Source organism: Alligator sinensis, unplaced genomic scaffold (assembly GCF_000455745.1).
Source record: "Alligator sinensis unplaced genomic scaffold, ASM45574v1 scaffold417_2, whole genome shotgun sequence".
NCBI classification, from domain to species: domain Eukaryota; kingdom Metazoa; phylum Chordata; order Crocodylia; family Alligatoridae; genus Alligator; species Alligator sinensis.
The window spans coordinates 303,234-325,595 of record NW_005842456.1 but is presented as its reverse complement, the minus strand read 5'-3'; the positions used below and the strand labels follow the sequence as shown (position 1 = coordinate 325,595).

Sequence of the window (22,362 nt, the reverse complement as noted above, 5' to 3'; positions counted from 1 at the left end):
AAAAATGTTCTTGTGGTTCACTGTTAGAATAGGTAGTTGTGTATGGGGGAAGGAAGCACCTTACATACTTGAGGGACAGGGAGAATTTGTTCCACTGAGCTCTCCTGCATTTTGTTACATCCCCTATATTTTATGAAATGCACTGATCTTTGGGAGAAAGGAAGAGCTGGACAATTTTGAGATAGGAAAGCTATGCCTAAATTCTGTATACCAAGGGGTAAAAAGCACATTTCTGAGTCTGTGAAGGAACTGGGGCTGGAACTTTCCTATAATTTTCTTTGAAATACCAGTGTTGTTTTTCTTTTGCAATCTTTCAGGAGGACACGCTGAAGGAGAAGGCTGCAAGCTTGGGGGGTTAATACAGGGCATCGGATTGCTCATTTTAAATGTACTGAAGTGGCAGGACGTGGGAGTAGGGCTGTTTGTTTGTTTGTTTGTTTGTATTTGTTTTGGTGTGGGGGAGGCAAGGCATAGTTTAAAAATGGCTGTTTCCAAGTGTTTCTTCTAATTATGGTGCTATTGCTCTGTATCATCTTCTCTTAAGCCTTTTCTATTTATCTGATGACTTATAGTTCAGGTCCCTGCTATAACAGTCACTGTATGAAACAATACAAGTGAAGGCACTTATTTCACTGTACATAAAAAAGGTACTGAAAACGTCAAAGGAACTTAAATGAGAGGAAAAACAGAAAGGAGAGTTTGACTGCCTAGTCAGAAATGCTCAGTAATGATCACTTTTGCTGTGTCCTGGATATATTGGCACTCCAGACTATAAATTATTTAGAATAACAAGAGGTCCTCTCTTGCCTTGCTGGTTTATGATTTAGTTCTTAAATTTACTCCTAGTTAACCTATTGCCATGGGCCTGGATAGAGCAATGTAGAAATAATGATCTTTCTAAGACACCAGTCTAACCACCTCTGAAGTCAGCAGGAGTCTTTGCAGTGGTTTTAATAGATGGATAGTTGGATAAGACCCCTAAGCTGCCCTTGCTTTTGTATTATTCCCAGTATTATAGACGAATAGCAATTTAAAGATAAGACTATGCATTTCTTTGCATAGGACCCAAGTATATAGTAGCAATTGTCTCTGCCTAGGACGAGGCATTCCTTTACATTAATTCTAACTGTGACACTTACTTATTCTCTGACCTTGAGTTAGTTACATAAATCCTGTGCCTTGCTTTCCTTTATGAAAGACAGAGAAAAATAACTTTACATTTCTTTTTAACTGTTCATTAACATGTTAGTATTACTGTAAAAGCCTATCTTTATTTTGATAAAAGTGGAAGAAAGTGTACTTTTCTTCAAAATCATTTTAAAAAACATGCTTATATTTTTCATATTGACTATAAATCATGTTCTCAAGAATTTGAAAGCCAGTTGCTTCCTAAGTATGAGAATAAAGGACTCTGTAGTGTGAATAGGATCCTTTAAAAAGTATACTGTATTACATGAGATATAGATAGATAGGATGACCTTGTGTACTGGTTTAGCTGGGACAATCCTGGATTTCAGAGGCTGGTCCCGACTGGCTGTTGGGAATTATAACAGGTGTCCGGGGGCACGGGTTGCAGTCTGGTCAGGAGTTGGAGTGGCATGGACAGTCTTGTAGCTGGGAGGGTAGGCACCGCTGCCTGCCCAGCACACAGCCCCACCCCTGCTGACTTGTGAGTGTGCAGGGGGTAGGGGAACAGTGTCCCAGATTTCCCAGGTAATGTCCTGCATTTCTAGGATTTCCATATGGTCAGCCTAAATATATCCCATGAAAACTGCATAGGCTTCTATAGATTATTAATGATCAAAGCCATGGAGTGCTATAAATTAATTGTGCTTTACAATTACAATTTCTCCTCAAAAATGTTACAGTCTTATGGAAATAAATGTCCTTATCTCCCTATGGTATAATCAAATGAATATAAGGACAAACTATTGGAGATGTATCTTTAGGAATTTATATTCAAAAGGGGCAAGAAAGACATTCCCATAGGTCAGATTTGCAAGGACAGTTGTGGTTTTGCCTTCCTGTGTAGCATGGGAAGTACTCCTCTGTTTAGGATCCTTTGAGTGTTTATTAACCAATTATTTTTCTGCCATTGCACTGGAAAGATGTTAGCAGTGCCTTTATCTCTGCTGCTTTTACTTACGGCATGTTGTAGGCTGTCCCTGATGTTTCTGCCTTTGTGTTTTAGTTGTGCACGAGGGTTTGGACTGGATGACTTTCATTATTTTGGAATAAATTGTTGCCTGAGAACAGAGGGGGTTCAACTTTATGACTTGGGAGGATCCTTTCAGTCCTATGTTCGTTCTAAAAATACAGCTACTGGAAAGGCCTCGTACTAGGACCTCTGCTAGTGAATGATTTATCTTTATACCATCACCATTCCTGATTGGAAATAAAGACAACAGATTCTTTGATTAACTATACCTGTCTTTTCTTTTTTTACAGCGGTGTGGAGAAATCTCATTTGATAGTCCTGATCAGAATGCCAAATGTGTTCGCATGCTAGGTAAGAGTCCTTCCATCTTTTCATAAGAGATTTGTTGTGTGGAAGTATGTATTGCCTTAATTTTTTCTTGACTTTTGCTTTTTGACTAAAATAAAATAGGTGAGTTGATATGAAAATTTCTCAGAACTTTCATTATCCCCACAACCACTACAGCTTGGTAGCAATTGCTGCACACTATAAGGAGGACAGAATTTTCTTCAGCTGCATCTTTCATTTGAGCTGGCTGGGAGATCACAGCCTGGTGATTCAGGTATTCATATGCAAAAATGGGGAATGGCAGACTTGTATCTGGTATCCCAGAACACATACAAGTGCCTAACCACCAGGCATTATATATTTGGGATGAGGAGAATGTTCTATCTCATTGTCTGCCTTCTGTGAAGAATTGAGAAAGGTCATACTTTTAACACAATACAGAAGGAGAACAATTTTGAAATCTTGAAAATGTTTATGGAAAAAAAAATTGTTTCCAACTCAGGTCTGTCCTTCGTAGTACTTTTTTTTCAGGTGAGCTTTTAATTAGCAAAAATAGAATATAATTCTAGGTGTGATCATCATATAGCTGTAACTAGGCTAATATTGGTATTTATCGTTCTCAAGCCTGATATTAACAAGTCCAGAGCTCTTTCTGAAACTCTAAAGTTTATTATACAATATCTGAACATAAAATTAAGGGGTTTTTTTTAACAACATGGCTTGCAGATACATAATTTTGCAAGTCTGGCATATGTAATACAAAGTTGTACTTCTATGTGCTTAGTAAAAAATATATAAACCCTTAATGCCTTTAAAAATTCAACAGTAAACTTACTGTAATATACCTGTCCCCAGGTCTTCAGATGATGACAGCCAGCAAAACTTTTATCCACTGAAGTTGTGCAAATTTTCACATTACTTATAAATTGTTAAAATTGAAAAAAATAAACGTTCCTCAGAAATGCAGAAATATACTGTTTTTTTCCACTGCTTTCTGTAGCCATGTTAATGTCATTAGCTTTGTTGATTTGTAAGATTTTTTTCTGAAAAAAAACTAACAGTATTAATATTAGGATAAAGAAAAACCATCGAATAACATAACTTAGGCGTGAAAAAGACCTCAAGCAAAATATGGAATCCCTGGGATATTTGTAGGATTATGCCCTAACTTCTTGGGACTGTTCTACTGCCAGAGCTGAGGTGAATATGTAGTATAATGCATAGATAGCCCTGAAAAAGAGGAAGGATGAAATATTCACTACTAAACACTTGCTCCTGAAAATGTCCTCAGACTAGATTGCCATACAGGAACAAGACTTTCATCTGCATGCATGCTAAATTAATACAAATCTCAAGCGTCACAATAGGCCATAACAACTCCAGATGAAATCTTTCATGTGTACAAAGCACAGATTCCTAAGTATGTGTTGACACAATGGGCCACAATAGATCACATCAATAATCAATGTATTAGAAGTCCTAATCATCACAAGCTGACAGGAACGATAGAGATATAATGCTTTTATCATACCAAGAATAATCCATGGATTAAGTACCATTGAGCTCATAATACCATAATTCTAAGGGAGTTATTTTCATGTAAATGCCATTGTCATCCATTGCTAGCTTAAAATAAATAAATAAATAAATAATATAAATACATAAAACCTTTAAAATAAATAACACAAAAGTGATTAAGCACCAACATCTGCCTTGAAATAAAGCTGAAGGTCTGACTTTATCCCAGACATACAGAGCATTCCACATTTAGAGTTTGAACATCATTCTTTGCACACGATGGTAGTATGAAGGGCTAGTAAATAGAATGAGAAATAAAAATATAGTTAATGGAAAGAACTATGTTCAAGGATTTGTTTGTATACAGATGTTGCAAGGTTTCTACTTGAGTCTGCATGAACTTGTTCTATACCTGCAGGGCATCCATCTGGATGTGCATTTCCCACAGGTCAGTTACCAAATCCTCTATGGAGAGGGGCACCTGCAAGGAAATCTATGGAGCCAGAAGACCATGAACCCTTGTATTATTTTAGTCTGTATAAACTGTTTGGGTGGACCAGGGTGTAGGCAGTTGGTTCAAATGGATCACACAGGGGGTTACTGGAGTGGAAGCTATGGTCAAGCTGAGTGTCAATCTGAGGTCAGGATATTAATCCAAGGGTCAAGGCAAAATCAGGGAATGACATTGCTTAGGTCAGCAGGTTAAAACAGGAACAGAAGCAAACAAAGTAGCATAACTGAGGGGCAGGGAGGAGCACAAAAATAGCTATCATTAGAGTAATAGCTGAACATGCTACCACAAACTGCACAACAGCAGCCCAGCACTGCACCATGCATGGAGCTGCCCTGCTATACCTCTGCAAGCAGGGGCTCAGAGCCAGGAATAACCAGCCAAGAGTACAGAGATGAAGTCAAAGTCAGGATCAAGTGCCAAAGTCAGTTTAAAGAATTTCCCTGCACCTCCCATGGCAAAAATCCCAGGGAGGGGCGTCATTCAACTTAACCCTACCCACCCATACACAAAGGTAGGCAGGCAGGACTGCCCTGCTTCTATGGGCAAAGATCCATGGGGGGCAGGAAAGGAAGGACAGGACAGGGGCATTCTGGTTCCCTCTGCTGAGCCTGCTCCTCAACTGCAGCAGTGCTAGCACATACTACTACAGCCAAATTTACTCCAAGTAGACAGACTGGGCTTCTCTGTCCAGTATCTTTCTACCCATCTCTAGACACCATTCAGAGAAATCACTACAACTGGGCTGTATCTTGCTACCCTGAGTGCAAATACAGCAATTGAATTCCTGTGTCAGAAATAATACAAACCACAGGGAAACAGCTATAGTCCTGGCTGTGACAGAAAGCAGAGACCATAAGAATTCAAAACAGGGAAACAGAAACTTAACCTTTCCTTGTGCCATTTGAAAGTACAGAGAAAAGTCCACAATTTTAAGCCTTAGTGTTGTAGGTCATGGGAGAATGTTTAGTTTGTTTCTTCCACCTTTTTACCTGGGCCACAGGGCCTTTGTGGAAAGAGTAAGATACAGTCAGTACCCCACTAGACCTCACAGCAACGGCTGTCCTCTGTGCCTCCCAGGACGCCAAAATTGTCAGTAATGCCTCTGGATACAGTAAATTGTAAACTCTTAATATAGAACTTTATGATGCCTATTGTCAGGGAGGACCCTATTTGGAGAGTTCAGCCCTACAGGAAATGCTAAGGAAGCAGAAGAGGAAAAGAGGATGGTGTGTTGATGGATATGGTATTTGTGGGTCTAACTCATGCACAAAGGGCAGCATGCTCCCAGAGGGTGATGACTTGATCGACTATTCATTCTTTGTTGTGGAACAGTCATTATACCAGCCACCACAACACTAATTCTGTGCTTCAAAAATCTTGTGGGAAATCCTCAAGAGTTTCAAGAGGGTAATTATTATTTTGTAAAGTAACCAAGAGGTGTTTTGAGCATTAACTGTTTATTCCTATGGATCTTCATTGACACAAACGTCATGCAAAAAATTACATAATATCGACTAGTATTTTAGAACAATATCGATCAGTTTTTGCCTGAGAACAGTCTCTTTCTTTACCTAATGACATTATTGGTTCTGTTTTTATTCAAATTTGAGAATCTTTTGGGTATTCCAAGAGTTACTAGTAAAACTGATGAAAATGCAAATCTGCCTGATGGAGTACAACCTGTAGAGCAATGGCTTTCCTCTAGCATTAGACATAGGGAAAAGCGTTTTTCACTGGTCCTATAGGAGGAATAAGATGTTGGAAACTGGAAGACAGCAGTTTGGTAGAAGAATGTATGAATAGGTATAGTGAAGCTACATAACTTTTTTCAGTTTAAGGGGCTAAGCTTGGTCCCTAACGAAGTCAATAACATTTACACTGACATGAGTGTTTGTTAGTGATTTCCTAAGCATGAAAATAAAAGTAACGTGAGCAGATACATTAAATTGATTGGTGACCTAAAGGTACTTCCTACCTGTAAGATGATAGGTATGTGATGCACTCTAGGTATGGTTATTATCAAATGTGCAATGTTCAGACTCAGTGTTATAGAAAGATGTGTTCTCCATCTTATTACATTTTTTTATGGATTTTATAAATCAAGAGACTGATATTTTATTATCTTGACTGCTGCCCTTAAGAGTCCTGAGGTCAGATTCTCAGCTGGTATGTGTTGCCCCAACCCAGTAAAAATCCAGGATGCTTTAACAATTTTGCTAGATGAGTATCTGGCCCCTGATTTTCATGGGTAAAACAAATATGATTGTCTTAATATTTCATAGGATGATAGGAAACCAGAGCTAGAAGGAACCTCACCAGGTCTAGTCCAACCCCCTGCTCAGTGGCGATACATAAGGGGTGCATGGGGGTGCACATGCACACCCTGAGAGTGCTGGTGCACCCCCTGACAGCCAGCATTCCCCAATTAGGTGATGGGCAGCGGGGCAGGTGGGAGCGCTGGTGCCCCGCCCTGAGAGCACCCCCTGGTCAGCGCAATCGGTCCCCCCCAGTCGGTGTGATTGACTGCAGGAGGACCTCCCCCCCCACCCCGTTCACTGACTGGCTGCTGGGGTGGGGGGGCAATTGCCCCCGCCTCGACTCAGGAGGCACTAGTCGCCCATGCCCCTGCTCAAGGCAGAACCATTCCTGATTAAACCATCCCAGTCAAGTGTCCTTCTAACCTGCTTTTGAAAGTTTCCAAGCATGGAGATTCCACAGCTTCTCGAGGTAGCCTGTTCTAGCCTATGCCTGACTCCTCTCCTTGACAAAAAGTTCCTCCTAATCTCCATCCTAAATCTCCCCTGCTGCAGCTTGAGGCCATTGTACCTAGTCCTGTCCTCTACAGTCACAAAGGAAAACCCATCTCCATCTTCTCTACAGTCTCCTTTTAAGTATCTAAAAACTGTTATCAAATCCTTCCTCAGTCTTCTCTTCAAAACGACCCTAGTTCTTTCAAGCTTTCTTCATATGTCTTGCTTCTGGGGCCCCTAATCATTTTTGTTGCCCTGCTCTGGACTCTTTCCAAACTGTCCACATGCTTCTTTTTTAGGATGGGGCCAAAAAGTGGACACAGTAATCCAGGTGTGGTCTAAGCAGTGCTTAATAGAAAGGAAATATCACTTCCTTTGATCCCTTCTTCACACCTTACCTAAACACAATGCTGTCATGATCCCTCCTTGCCTCTTATGGGAAGCATATTTTAACTTTGTCATCCCATCTAACTGAAGATATTAAAACCGAATAAAAAGAGGTCAGAAGCGAAGATGATCATATTTGTTAATAGACATTCACTGCAGCAATCAGAGGGCATATATTTGTATAATCACTGAAGACGATTCCTGTGTGCTGATTGGTTAATAGTAGCCACCAGCCAGTCAGAATACATAGAGTTGCATTCTGTATACTGTAGTATTTTGCTTAAAGAATTTATATATTCAATTACAAATCCATGAATAGGGTATTATTAAAAAAATAAGAAGAATGGGATCCCTTGGCTGAAAGTTTCAGATCCTGTCTAACCTTCAGAGAAAGCAGTACGTTTTCACTTTTAACAAGGCTGAACTTGTAAGAAATGCTTGACCTGTACATTTTGTATGTACATAACCTGATCTTGTAGCCCTTATTTAGGCAAACCCCTTGACTTAGCTTCCTTGACTGATAGCATGTAACAAACTGCATCCAAGGTCTTCTAGCTTTTTAAAATTCCATTAATTGTTTCTACTTTGCAGTAATTTATATTTATCAAATTTTAGCCTGTGCATTCTTCCAGATTCCAACATGATCTGGCCACACTGTATACAGCAACATAGTCAGCATAAAAAAATAACATCAGAACATCTTCTGTCTATGCTACACAGTGGCAGCATCTACACAAGATGCTGACTGCACAGTAGCTCATTACTACTGCACAGCAGCGTTGCATGACATGAAAAGAAAAGCCATTCAGGGACCCTACTGCTGATTAACTTGTTACTTTGCAGTTATTTAGTACTTGTATATGCAAGTAGTAAATGACTGTGTACAGTAACTACTGTGCAGTCAGCATCCTGTGCAGACGCGGCCATTAGAACCCGAACACTGCAGGGTGAGGTTCTTTACCCACCCCCTGCAAAAATGAGTTTGTGAATTAGCCAGGGGTATGTAAAGGTGCAGCAAAAAGCTGCCTGGGACCATTGAGGTAATCCAGCTGACTGCTGCAGCCTTTATTCAAAGGATACCAGATTTCCCCTCAGCAGCAAAGGAAGGCCGCCGTGCTCCAGCTGAATGGAGAAGCAATGCCCTTTGAAGTAAGAGCTGTAACAAATGGCTGTATAGCTTGTCCTTCACTGCAAATGGACACTGCAGATTAAGCAGGTTTTGAACCATCCTAATACGGATGAAGGACGTTGGCCATTATGAGCATTAAAGGCCTAATCTAAAATAATATCTAAAGTAAATGGAAAGATTCCATTTTACTTCAGTGAGCTTTGAATCGGGTCCTGAATCTCTAGACCCAATTTTTAAGAAGAAAAATAAAAAACAAAATGTATATGGATTATCAAATTAAGAGTGCTATGTTAAAATGATACTGTTATTAATATTACGTGCACTATCAATGCATATATTGTATATGTTCGTGAATGAAGTAAAGTAACTGACCCCACACACCCCATCTTGCATAGACCTGAGACTAAGCCTAATTCTGAGTGATCTGTGGTGCAGCGACTTTGAGTAGGTTTGGTAGTCATGGCAACAGATGTGTCCATTATAGCAGCAGTTATTCATTCACACGGTCCTTCCTTCTAGCAAAAGATCTTTTCTTTCTTCCTGGTGTGTCTTCTGGACAGTTTTCAACACCCCATCTGGCTTTCAGGGACCTAATGTCCTTCCAACATCTATTATCAATAAACTAAACCAAGCCACATTGATAGTAATGAAAACCTACTACCAGGTTGTTGTTGTTTGGCAGACCGGGTTAAAAGAAGCCTTAGTGGTCAGAGTCCAGTTTCATCTGGAAAATTTTTCACTTCACAAATACCATGGTAAAAACTGGCAAGCTCACTGGAAGACTGACCAAGGATGCCAAAGACTGAATAGGAATGAAGAGCAGGATCAAGTTTAATATACGACACAGAGAAGGTAGCTGATACACAAATTAGGGGGCTAGTATAGGAATAAGCAGACCTGAATTCAGGTCTTAGATCTGCCACAGACTTTCTTTGTGATATTGGGCAAGTGATTTAGTCTCTTTGAGCATCAGCTCCTCCATCTGTACACTGAGGATAATAGACATTTGTGTTGTTAGAATAAATCTATGAAAGATTCTGAGGCAGCAAAATATTACAATAACAAGGGCCATATATGTACCATGGTGACAGTAAGGGGGAACTGCAGGGGAAATGTATGATGTCTCTGAATCCCCAACACCTACAAGCTAATATGCAGACCTTGTAACACAAGTTAGACAATTTGCATCATTGTACCATCAAAGCAGTGAAGGAGATCAGCCATGAAAAAATGAGGCTGATATGCTTTTTAGAATAATGAAAGCTGTGCTGAGGGATTTGAAACTTTTTTATATCTTAGTTTTGGTTGAGCCTTTACTATTAAATGCATCTAACTTTTAGTGTGCTAAGGAGAAATTCGGGGCTGGATAGGTCCTGAAATGGGATGTTAGTAAAAACTGTGAAGGAAATCGGCTATTGTGGTAAGTAGGCCTGTGGGATGCAGACACACAACACCTTTATTTAAACCAGTTTAATCTGCCTTTGCATTAGTGTAAATGTGGAGCGGACATGTGACATAGTCCTACATGAGTGTAAGGCACTCCACTGTAGGGTCAGTTTGTTCTTCCAAAGTCCACAGTGGTAGAAGCAAGACTAGCACAAGGAAGATTAGCATGACACAACCATCTGGGGCGGCAACATGGTAACTGAGTAGGCACCCAGGCCAGGTACAGATATTACACTTTTACAGGTATAAGTGATTGGAAACCGATCCATAGCCGTAGCTGAACAGAAGTTCGGCGCACACAGACAGAACCCAGTCTTAGATTGGGCCTTCCTCCTCCCCCCCGCAATGGACATGTGTTTGTTCACTACCAGTTTAAACTGCACCACTTACAGAAAATCATGTAACTTAGATCAATTCCACCTGAGACTTTTCGAATGTCTGTACCAGCCCCAAAGTTGCGACATTTAAAGAAACAGTACCCCATACAACAGTTAATGGTTAATACATCATGGTAACTATACAGAGGGGTAACTGGCACTGGACATGTAGTTCTAGTCTACAGTTCTAGTCAGCTGCACCCCAGCTAACCCTTTATACAATACAAACAGACCACTATTGGTTCCCATGCCACCTAGTACAGGCAGCTACCTAGGGAGAGCTGGTAGTCTAACCAATCCAGACATGAGTATATAAACTGGTATGTTTTAGCTATGTAAATACATCATGTTTTCACACTCTAAGATGGAATGTGCTTGAATAGCCATCATATCTTTGCTACTTTAATAGCATTGAATTTTATTTCCAAGGAACTGAAAATAAATTATGGGCCTATCCAAGTAATAATAATAATAATAATAATCCTGGACATGCTAGGCTTTGTCAGGCCATGCAGATTCATAACTCTAAGAGACTTCTGGAATATAGTATATATGCAAATGTACAAACAGATTTAAAATATTAGTCTTGTCTTCTGTCTATTATCCAAGTGTTAGCATTAGCATTCTTGCCTGAAGGTGACAATATTCCAATAGAAAAGGCTTGTTTTTGTTTTGTTTTTGCTGGGTTTTTTTAAAGTGAGCCTTCCAAATATTTTTTTCAACTTCAAGATGAGGGATTAAGAAAATGAGTGTGATCTTGTCCTTGGATTATTACCCAGGAAGGGTCCAGGCACACCAATTAATGAAGACAGAGTTAAATTCATCCATCAGTTGTAGGCCCCTGTCACATGTTCATTTAAAGGTGCCATGAGATCTGAGCTCCAATCACGCCTCCTACCATGCTACACATGCATTGGCAGGAGGTGCAGTTTTGGGATCAAGGATCAGATCCTAACCATGCCCTTTCCATTTGCCATTGCAGGGAGAGTCAAAAATCGTGATCTTGGGTGCATGCCAGTGGGCTGAGCTGGCTCTATGTGCCATGTGTAGCCCCCAGGACTGACAGGCAGGCTATGGAGCAACCCAACCCAGACACTGGGTCCCAGCCAGCTCCAAGTCACTCCTACCAACCATGCCTGGTATTTCCTCCAGCACACTGAGACAGCAGCCTGGAACAGCAGCAGCATGTGGCAGGCATGGAAACATTCTGGCCAGGTGCTAGAGCATCTCCTTGGAGGACCTGGTTGCTTCTGGACATGTCTCTGGTTCCAGCCTCCAGTTGCTTCTGGGCATGCTCCAGGAATGTGCCACTTTTTTCTGGGATGTTTTCTTTTGATACCTGGATTCCCCAGTATCAAATTTAGAGACTGCACTGCAAATATGCAGCATGGAGAACATTTTTTAGCTTGTGGCATACCTTCTGTGGCATCTCCAGCTGCTTTGAGCTGCTCCAACAGACACATGCTAGCTCGTGTGCACATGGCCAAAGAGCTCCTTAATGGCTTTTCATGGGAAGTTTGTGTATGTTGTTAAGTGTTTAATATATGTAGTTGTATGTTTTTGGATAAGTAGTTGTTCTTGTGATGTGAAGTTTTGTAAAACAAGGATGCTCAATGTGTGAAGCTTTAAGTGTAGGATGATACGTGTGGTTTTTAATTAAAATCTGTAAATTAAAAAAAACAAGGTTCTCATCAGCATATTTGCCCAATGGGGCCATGTGTTTAATAATCATGCTCAGTGTTGGCTGCATTTTATCATGGTTCGTTTCCATTTCTGAGCATATACTGCTTTTGTCAGCAGCTTAATGATAGACTGTATTTAATGAGATTTCCTTGTATGTGATTATAAGATGGGGGGCTTTACCCCCCATGACAATTGGGATTGGGGGGAAACCTTGTCTTGTATTTGAGTAAATTCAGTATGTATGTCCATTATGCTCTGAAGTGGGGTATAAAACAAGAAAGCAGCAGCTAATCAAGTATTTCCACATTTGTCAAAGTTATCAGCTTTGTTGGTACTTAGCTTTAAAACCATAGGGAGCTACTCCTGTATTTATTTTGGAACTCCTATTGAAGTTAGTGAATGAGCACAGCAAATATGAAATAGCTAAATACATACTTGGTTTATATCCCAACTATGCAAAAATATATACACGTGCACTCTGAGCAGTCCATTTCCTCACAGTGCATTAATTAAAGTACATGCATTAATCTTCACAAAATTAGGTCTTGTTTTTGATGTTGGGGATGGGGACTTTCTGTGGCTACCTAAAACTTCATGGTTATATTTATGGTGCTCACTGTGATTACTCAAAACTTCTCACAGTTAAATGGCCATTAGGATCCATATCCATTTACAGCAAAAAGCTTGGAGCTCTACCTGTTCAAGTAGGACCTCAACAGAGCTGAAAGCAAGGGATTTTTGGTGATGTAGTCTGTTGGACCAACTGTGTAGTCTATCCCAACCATGCAAATGGTCCAATAAAGGTTATCACGACAAAAATACTTGCCTCTGTATGTTTCTACGTTTTTTTTAAATAATACCAAATATATGAGTATTCTGTGAAAAGCAAAGCTTGTAGCTGGATATCTGTTAGACATGCTTCTGGGCACCTTCCTCAGGTTTTGTAAAAGAGCAGGAACAGTCTAACCCAAGTAACAGATTAAGCAAAGCTTGTTTCATCAACAGTCACTTAGAGGAATGGAAGAAGGCTGTAAACTAGGGACAAAAAGTAGATATCCGAAGTAGTTTCAAAACAAGAGAAGTACAGTTGAACAAGTAAGGAAGTAAGAACAAGTTGTAAATAAGAAAACAAGGCCCTTCAAAAGGGAAAATGGTCATTACTGCAAGTAGAGTTCAGAGAGGTTAGAAGAGACACCAGTTAAATTATAATGAGCCATGAAGCCGTTATCTATCTTAAGTCCATGGTGTCTAGTGTCTAGTAAAGCTATGAATTTTTGTTCCCAAGCACATCTTCTGAAGGTGTTTTATAGATTTCACTTGAGAAATAACTGTGATGTCAGAAATAGTGTGGTTGTTCTATGGAAAGTGTTATCTCACAGGTGTTTCTATTCTTTATCACTTTTCTTGAGAGTTCTTTTGGGCACATAGCAGCTGTTTACCGCAGTTTCTCCCACATAGTTTCACAGAGGCATTTGGTGGATCGGATGAGATATGCCACCATCTGTGCTAGACATGTGTAGGATCTGTGGATTCTGATGGTTTTGTTGTGGGGACTATTGATTGTAGTTGCAAGGGAGATGCATTGACAAGTTTTTGCATTTATTATTTAGGCAGGTTTGCATTCCGCTAGGTGTTTGTTGATCAGCTAGAAGTTTGCTTTTGATAAGTAGGTGAAGTGCAGAAGGGCTGGAAATATTTCTCTCAAATTCTGATTCGCTAAGCAGTTGTGAATGCATCTATGAAATAGTGTGTCTGTGTGCATGACTATGTATAAAGTCTAGATATATAAAGTCCATGATCTTTATCCAATTCATGACAAGATGTTCTAAACTAAATTTAGAAACATAATACGCCACGCTTTTTCCCCTGCCTTTAACTCCTCTTACTGTTACTGCAAATGAAGATGATTCCACACAAAGCACCGTTACTAATGCATCCTATGACTGTGAACGGTGTGATGACACAGATTAGATAACAGGGAATGTTAGTCTTTGGGTGCATCCATACATTCATTAACGCACTTTTGCTACAGTGCATTTAAATGTAGTACTTCTAATGTAAGGTACTAACTAAATGTGCATTAGGCTGCCCTAATGTGCAATAGCAAAAGCGTATGCTTTTCTAGTGACACTTAATGAGCAGTAGCCTAATTTTACAGCACATTAGCATATTATCACAGTTTTTGCTGTGACACTAATGCACAGGAAAATAAGCTACTGCACATTAAAGTGCACATGTAGATGTGCCCCTTGTGTATCAAAAAGGAGATAAATATTTCACAATATTTCTGATAGGTAGTGATCTTCAAAAAGGAGATAAATATTTCACAATATTTCTGGTTGGTAGTGATCTTTTAGCCATTATGGTCCAGGAAATCTGCAAGAGGCAGGGATTTTTGTGGGTAATAAATTTTATTGGATCAACTGTGTGGCTGGAATTTAAAAGCTTGCATTCAAAAGCTCATCTAGTCTATCCCAACCATGCAATTGGTTGGTTGAAGGATATCACTCATAAAAATCCTTGCCTCTCAGAATTTTTCTCCGTTTTTTGAATGATAACACCAGATTATGTGAGAAACAAAGGTTGTAACTGAAAGTCTGTTTATTTAAATACATTCATGCTCCTTCTGACTTCATTAATTTTATGGAATGTTATTATTCTATTATTCTTATAAAAGGTAAGGCACTTTAAAAAAATCCTTCATTTATCATGAGGTATTATTTTTTTTAGCTATAATCAGATGTAATAATAAGAATTGCAGTTTTCCATTAAGAACAGGTTTTTGTGTGTTCTCTTCACTTGTTCCTCATAGTGTTAAAGAAAAAGGAGATTAATGATGCAGCACACCAGCCCACCACTGTATTTGGAAGACCCTGAGATTCCAAGCTTCCTACAGTTTGAATGTGGCATGGAAACTGAAAGTGACAAATGGGTGGGCATGCAGACTCAATAGGATTGTTTGACAAGTCGTTTACAGTGTACACACTCTGCTATTGTGCTACTTAGCCATTGTGTTTTCATTTTATGCCAATCAAACAAGACCTCTTTTGTCTTTATTAACATGAAGTTTGTGCCCAAAACCATGTAAAGAAGATAAATATCAAATAGCTTCTCCAAAAACAATCATTTAATCATTCCTGGACAAAGGGAGCTACTCCTGTATTTCTTTCAGAACTATTGAAGAAGAGTACAAGAGCTCAGGGGATATGAAATGAGGCCCTAAATGGCTAAATACATGCATGGCTTATGCCTTTTCCTACTTAAAGACAAAATGAAGTGAATACCCTGATCCTGCTAAAGTATTAGGAAGAGCTATCCTGCAGATAATTCTATTTATTCTACTACTGTCTATTAATTTCTCTTTTAAATAGGTATGGCTCTTACCTGAGGTAAATTTGCCTACAGCCTGTTGCCCAAATAATTTATATACTTTTTAGAGCAAGGGTGTCAAAGGGTTTTGTGATCCATACTTCTGGACTTAGGCACTTAAGACCCACTTGAGGCATGTAAGTACTTTTGTGGATCTGGATCTGGGTCCACAACATGTATAGATCTGCATGGCTATAACCATACAGAATGTAAGCAGTAAGCCAATTCTGCTGCTCTCATGTCAAACAGTAGTTGCCTAAGCCTGTACCTTGTTTTGAGTATAGAGGTGTGGATTCTATCCCTGGAATTACCTCTTAGGCTAGAAACAGACATTATACATAAAACGGTTTAAGTGATTAGAAACCAATTTGAAAATGGCTGAAACCCGTTTGAGATAAACCTGGTATCAGACTTCACTGCTTTGGGTGAAACCAGTTTATGCAATATCTGTCCTGGACCCCTTCCTGGTTTAAGTTAAACCAGAGTCTCCCAGCATCTCTGGGTGGGGTTGTCTGCTGGAGCAGAGTAGGGTTGGCCCTACCCCTCTCCTTCCTAGCCTGAGTACTATAACTGCTCCAGCTGGCTGATGGACTGCAGCAGCTTCCAGGCTTCCCCTCCCCGCACTCCTCTCCCCGCTGGCTGCTCAAGCAGGGACCCCTCCCCCCACACCTCTCTCCCATGGCAGGGACCCCAGCTCAGGGACCCAGCATCTGGCTATTCTCCCCCTCACCTCCCATGCTAGCTAATGCTAAGAGGTGTCTGTGTGGGCCTCCAATTTCACTGGAATAAAAGGCAGACAGCTAGCGGTTTGCAAATGCACCCTGCAGATAAAAAGAGCTTGAAACTAATGAGAGAGATGTGTTCTTTTGTAGGGGTTGATGGGCTGATAAACTTTGTTCTGACAACCTGCTGGCTGCAATCTATCAGTCTTCTAGAGGGGACAGAGAAAGGTGTTAGAAACGACCTGGTTTGCAGACAGTGTGAAGAATCAGGGAGATGGAGATTGAAAAGCTCAGTACCAGCAGATGCAGGATCTGGCAACACTCCTGCCCCTTCAGCAGCCAGCAGGGAAAAGCCTGGGACTGCAGGCAGGGTTGGAGTTTGTACCTCTCCCTAATCAGAGCATCTTTCCAGGGCCTGGCCACACTCCCCCTCAGCTCAGCACTGTAGAATGGAAGGGAGGGCTGCTCTAGCACCCTCCCCCCCACCCCAGCTTCTAGCCTGAGCCACTGCAGGCATGTACCTGCATTTCTGGAATGAAAAGGGAATGTCTATCCATCTCCAAATTGGTTCAAGCTTTGCAGGTTAGACTAACCTGCAAAGATTGAATCAATTCAGACTCAGACTTTTTGAATGTCTGTCCCTAGACCTCATTTCCATGAGCCATTCCCTGCTGCTGTAGGTCTGTTTTCAGTCTCTGGAACAACCCATAGTAATAATGTATTATTTGCAATTTTTTTGTGAAATTTCTAGACAGGAGAGGTGTGTTGTGTTGAGAAGCCACAAAAAACAGGAAGGGACAAACAGCATGTCTTATATTTTGCAGATTATAATACAGACCACAGAAATACAGCTAGAGGAATGCATTTTCAAGCCGGGAGGCTTATGGATGGTTAGAGCAAACAGTTTATAAGAGGAAATATCCCATGCCTTTCCCTTACAAATAAATCACTCCTCCTAATGGTAGCTACTCAGTATTCTGTAGGAAATTGCACTGAATTGCAGTCTGAAACTACAAGGTAGCACCAAGTGGTAAACAAAGTAACAAAAACTAATTGGTACAGATGGGCTTAAGCCACAAAATATGAATTGTGATCCTATTTCACAACAAAGTTTAGAAGTATCTGTATCTGGAGGCTGTGTTTAGCCTGCTGCATGATAAAGAGCAGGGCCAGTTGCAAAAATGTACATCAGTGTTTCCTGCCAAAGTATGGAGGTTTCTGAGTCTGAGATTTTGATTTGCTCCCATCTTGGTTAACTCTCGGTTACTCCTTTGTCAATGAGAGAACATTTTTATAGCAATGTAATTCATTGCAGAGCTTTTCTGTACAGCGTCTGAAAATGTCACACAGATACCTATCAAATCATAAAAGATGAGCAAAACCAGGAATTCATACTAGGATTGTACATGAGGTTCTATGGGAAAATTGAAATCTCTAGGTTAGGTGTTTGAATAGACACCCTTGGAAGTTCTGTGTGTATGTGTGTGTGTGTGTGTGTGTGTGTAACTGAATATCAGCAGCAACTCATGACAAATAGCATGAAATAAGATAAACCATAAAATCCTATTCAGTACGTCAGCTGAGAAAAATGTATCCAATATAATCTGTTCCTTTTGTCTCACCTACCCACAGATGGAAATAGAAAGTTTTGTATAGTTTCATAGGGCACATCCACACATGCAGACATGTGCGCTTACAGCAATTCAAATAGGAGTGGCACAAATTTGAGACAAAGATTTTTGCCTCAGCACACATGCCCAGACATGCACTTTGTTGTGGGGCAAGTTGTGCCACTTGCAGCAAAATAACCCTGCCCAGCTCCTCCCAGATCTACAGCCAGGGGGAGCTAGAGCCTGGAGCTAGCACCTGTGGGACAATTGGTACCTGGGGACACTACCCCTTGTGCCAGCTGGACTGAGAGTTCCCTGCACCCTCTCCCCACTGCTGCAGTCTGGCAGTGGGGGCTGCTGCCTGGCTGTGACCTGCTGCCACTTGCGACAGCATGCGGCCCCAAGGCTGCATGCCTGCCAGACCTGGATGGGGACTGCACAGCCACAGCAGAGGCATCTTCACCTCTCAGTCTCCCTTGCTCCATCTCATACAGCTCCAGTTTCCACTACAGCCATCTAAACAACTTGGATTGCCCATATCAACTGAATTTACAAGTGGAATAGAGTAGGGGACCAAGGACACTGCAAACAGAGGGTTGGGGTATTTTTATGGTGCAGAATGGCATATGAGCTGGTGTGAGGAAATCTAACTGAGGTATGTAGATACATATAGCAAAATTCATTTAATATTTTGATTTTCATTCTGTTTTAAATGTAAAATTTAACTGTGGAGCATCTGGAGGACTTCATGATTTCTCCTGGCAGACAGAGAGAAACAAAGCAAGGTAGTGGCCCAAACTTGCCACCTATGCTACTACTCAGCTTTCTCATTTCTTCTCCCACTTGGTACCATCACTCAGATGTCTTGTTCTGTCCAGGAGCTGGTGGAAGGATCCTGATTTACTTCAGGTTTAATCAGGTGGGTAGAAGAATGTTGACCCACTATTATCTATAGGCTTCGCTGGATATTTTTTGTGTGCTTTCTATATGAATGACCAGCAGCGGGTCCAACATTTTTGAAAGGCATGCCACAGACGAGCTATACACCACCACCCCCACAAGTGCCAATTTGATCCCCTTACTCTGCCTGATCTGATGCTTTGCTTTCTACACTACTTGGTGCTGTGCTCCCTGCCCAATCTCTTGCTCTGCTTCCTGCCCTATCTGCCACCTTGATGTCTATCCCCTCCTTGATCTGCACGTCACATACAGAGGCTGCTTGTGCCACTTGTGACACTCATGCCACAGGTTGGCCACCCCTGGCCTAGAGGTAATCCAGACATTGGCTCCAGCTTTGTCTTCTTACCAGAAATGAAGGCAAGTTCTGGAAAAAAAATACGAATATGACCTCACCAAAAGTAAAATCCTGGCCCTTATCGAAGGGCAAAAGTCCCACTGAATAAAAGGTTCAGATGTCATCCCAAGTACATATTTGAAATATAATATATTTAATACAGATTAGTCATTTGAAATATAATATATTTCATCCCAAGTACATATTTGAAATATAATATATATAATACAGATTAGTATTGTATCCAAAGGAATAAATCATATTCTAAATGTGTGTTTCTATAAAAAAGTAAGATTACTTGTACTTTATTTATGCACATACAAGACTTGGTTAATCTGGTATTTTAGTTTTTCTTCAGCTTAAAGAAGAACACACTGATGAAACACACAGAGAAATGTTGGCATCAAAGGCACTTTATTACAAGAGCTTTTAAAAAGGAGAGAGGTCTGTTGGCTTGAAATTGATTTCTCCTTCTGAGAACAGAGGAGAAAAGAGACTCATGTCACACTTGTATAACAAAAGCATATTTCTGTATCAACAAAAGCAAAGACTTAGTTGTAAGTCAGGGCTAGCCAGCTTGTAAGGGGCCAGGGGCCTAACACCCACAGGCTGCACCAAAGCAAGCCATAGCCCCACCGCAGGCACTATGCCATGCAGAAGCACCCTCCCCCCTTTAAATGCTCCGCGGCACACCCACACCCCTTCCAGAAGTGCACTGTGTGCTCATGCAGCCTGGGCTTCCTGAACTGTACTGTACCCTACACTGCCCGTGCACTGGGGTGGGGACAGGAAGCAGAAGCTGGAGGAGGGACGAGAAGCCAGGAGACTCTGGCTGCTGTTGCAGCCAGTGATGGACAGAGTGGTGGCCCTGCAGAAACCTGGGAGCTGGAACCTAATTCTCTGCAGGCTGAATATGGCCCATGGGCCACCGGTTGAACAGGCTGGTTGTAATTTTTTTCAGTGGATATGAATCTCAGCAGTAGGGCTGAAAATATGTTGGGTATTGTTAACTCTTATGCTATATAAGAAACAAACACAGATTTGAGTATTACTGCCCTTTATTAAGCACCTTGTCGAAACCATTAGCAACACAGTTTAAAAGTAGCTTCTGGATTCTTTTATGCACAGGCAGCCTCTCTCATGTCACACACAGAGGCTGCCTGGGTCACTTGTAACACTCATGCCATGGGTTGGCCACCCCTGGCCTAGAGGTAATGTAGTTTCCCTGCAGTTTAAAGGGAAACTAACATGTTTCCAAAGTGTCAGGAGGTAAGAAACATAATGGATCAACCTCCAGTTTGTCCTGAGCCATCCCATACACCACTGGCATCTTGTTGCCTATGTTTCATTGATGATCACAAGGTCTGAAAAAGAAAGTCATACAGATTCAAGAGGAAGGGTACCACAGACTAAAATATGGTACTTCATGCTCAGATAATCAAAACTGTGCTAGCACTTATATAGCTTTTTCCATTCCTTTCTCTCAACACATAATACAATGTATAATGACAGTATTATTATCTCCACAAGATGTGTCATAGAAAAGTGTGTCCACTTATATCTGAACACAGCCAAAATGTAGTCAATTTGGCATGTATCTAATGTTTTGCATCTCACCCTAAATGTATGCATTATAAATATACACATACGCACACATAGATGCACAGACACATGCATGGAGAATTAAAAATGTGCCAATGTTTGGCAGGTGTTTTCTTAACTCTTCTGTTAGAATAGCATTATCAGGCACATACAATGGGGAAAGATGCAGCTGTATGCTCTATGACTCGTCAACTATTAACTTTTAAAGATTTGGCAGAAATTTTATTGCTCTTGATGTAATTCCTTGTCTAGGCCACACAGCAAAGTTCATATTTATATTCATGTTAAAGAAAGTAATTCTACATCTTAAAAAGCAAATAAACAAAAACACTTTTATTTTAAAAGAAGCAAGGGTTTTGGGAACGATATCTTTTATTGAACCAACTGCATGGCTGGGATAGTTTTAGGCAAGCTTTTGAATGCAGGGCACTTTAAGCTATTGGTTCTTTCAAAAGCAGTGCCTCTGAAATAAAGAGCTAATCCAAGTTCACTGGCATCTTGTCAGGCTTCAGAATCTGCTCGGCCTCATTTACGATAAAGAGGTCTTTTGAATCAAGAGATAGGGCACTGTGTTTGTAAACAAGGCCTGAAATGTTACTCCTGTCTATGCTAAGTCCCCTTCACAAAGATCCGATAGTTAAGTTTGTTGTGTTTTCCCCTTTGACTTCCAGAATTTTAGGTACAGAGATGCCAGTCAGTATCTGCCTTACAAGAAAACCATTATTATGCATTATTTCATATTGCTTTGGAAAGTTCAGCGGAGTTGCTTGCTCTAACAGTCCAAGCCATTCTCAATTTACAATGAAAAAGAACATACCACTGTTCCAAAGGAAGAGGGCAAAAGAGGTGTGAAGACTTGGTGTGCTTACACAAGTAATATTTTGTGTGCAAATGGGCCCCTAAAAGTGCTCTACAGACATGACATAACACACATGCATGACTGCAGAGCACTTTTAAAATGGCCGATCACATGAAAAATTAACTCTGGTCAAATGAAGTAATAGATTAAGGCACTCTCAAGCAGAGAGCCTTTAGGGGACTTGTTACCCCTCCAGGGTTAATTTTTCATATGGGGGCAGGGCTGGGCTGGTGGTCATGCTGGGGAGCACTTGCCCAGCCCCACCCCTGGGACTGTCAGTGGGGGAGGGATGGGTAAGAGGAGGGAGCAGCCAGCATGGAGCTGCCAGCTGCTTTGAATGGGCAGAGATGGTGGGGGAGGAGTGGGATGGAATGGAGCCCCCTTGCCTCATGGGACCAGCCCAGCTCCCTCCAATACCTCAGCCGGGTTAGCTGGGGGAGGAGCTGCGAGATGAGTGGGGCTCTCTTCTCTCTGCCCCCACCCTCCCTCAGCTTTGTCCATTCAAAGCATCTGTCAGCTCCATGCTGCTGTTCCTCCTCCCTCCCCATCGCCCACTGGCAGCCCCCGGACTGGGGAGGGGGGGGCTGGGGAGAGGGGGGGGTCAGGAGGCACCTCGG

At 41.1% G+C, this 22,362-nt stretch overlaps 1 protein-coding gene across 1 annotated transcript in view; it reads left to right on the top strand.

The window, feature by feature from the left end:
• The window catches only part of PDE7B (phosphodiesterase 7B), a 316,789-nt gene that overhangs the window by 112,601 nt on the left and 181,826 nt on the right, over positions 1–22,362 (top strand). The window contains exon 2 of the mRNA XM_025212336.1: positions 2,449–2,509. Coding sequence (XP_025068121.1) covers positions 2,449–2,509 — 61 coding nt within the window. The remainder of the gene's footprint in view (positions 1–2,448; positions 2,510–22,362) is intronic.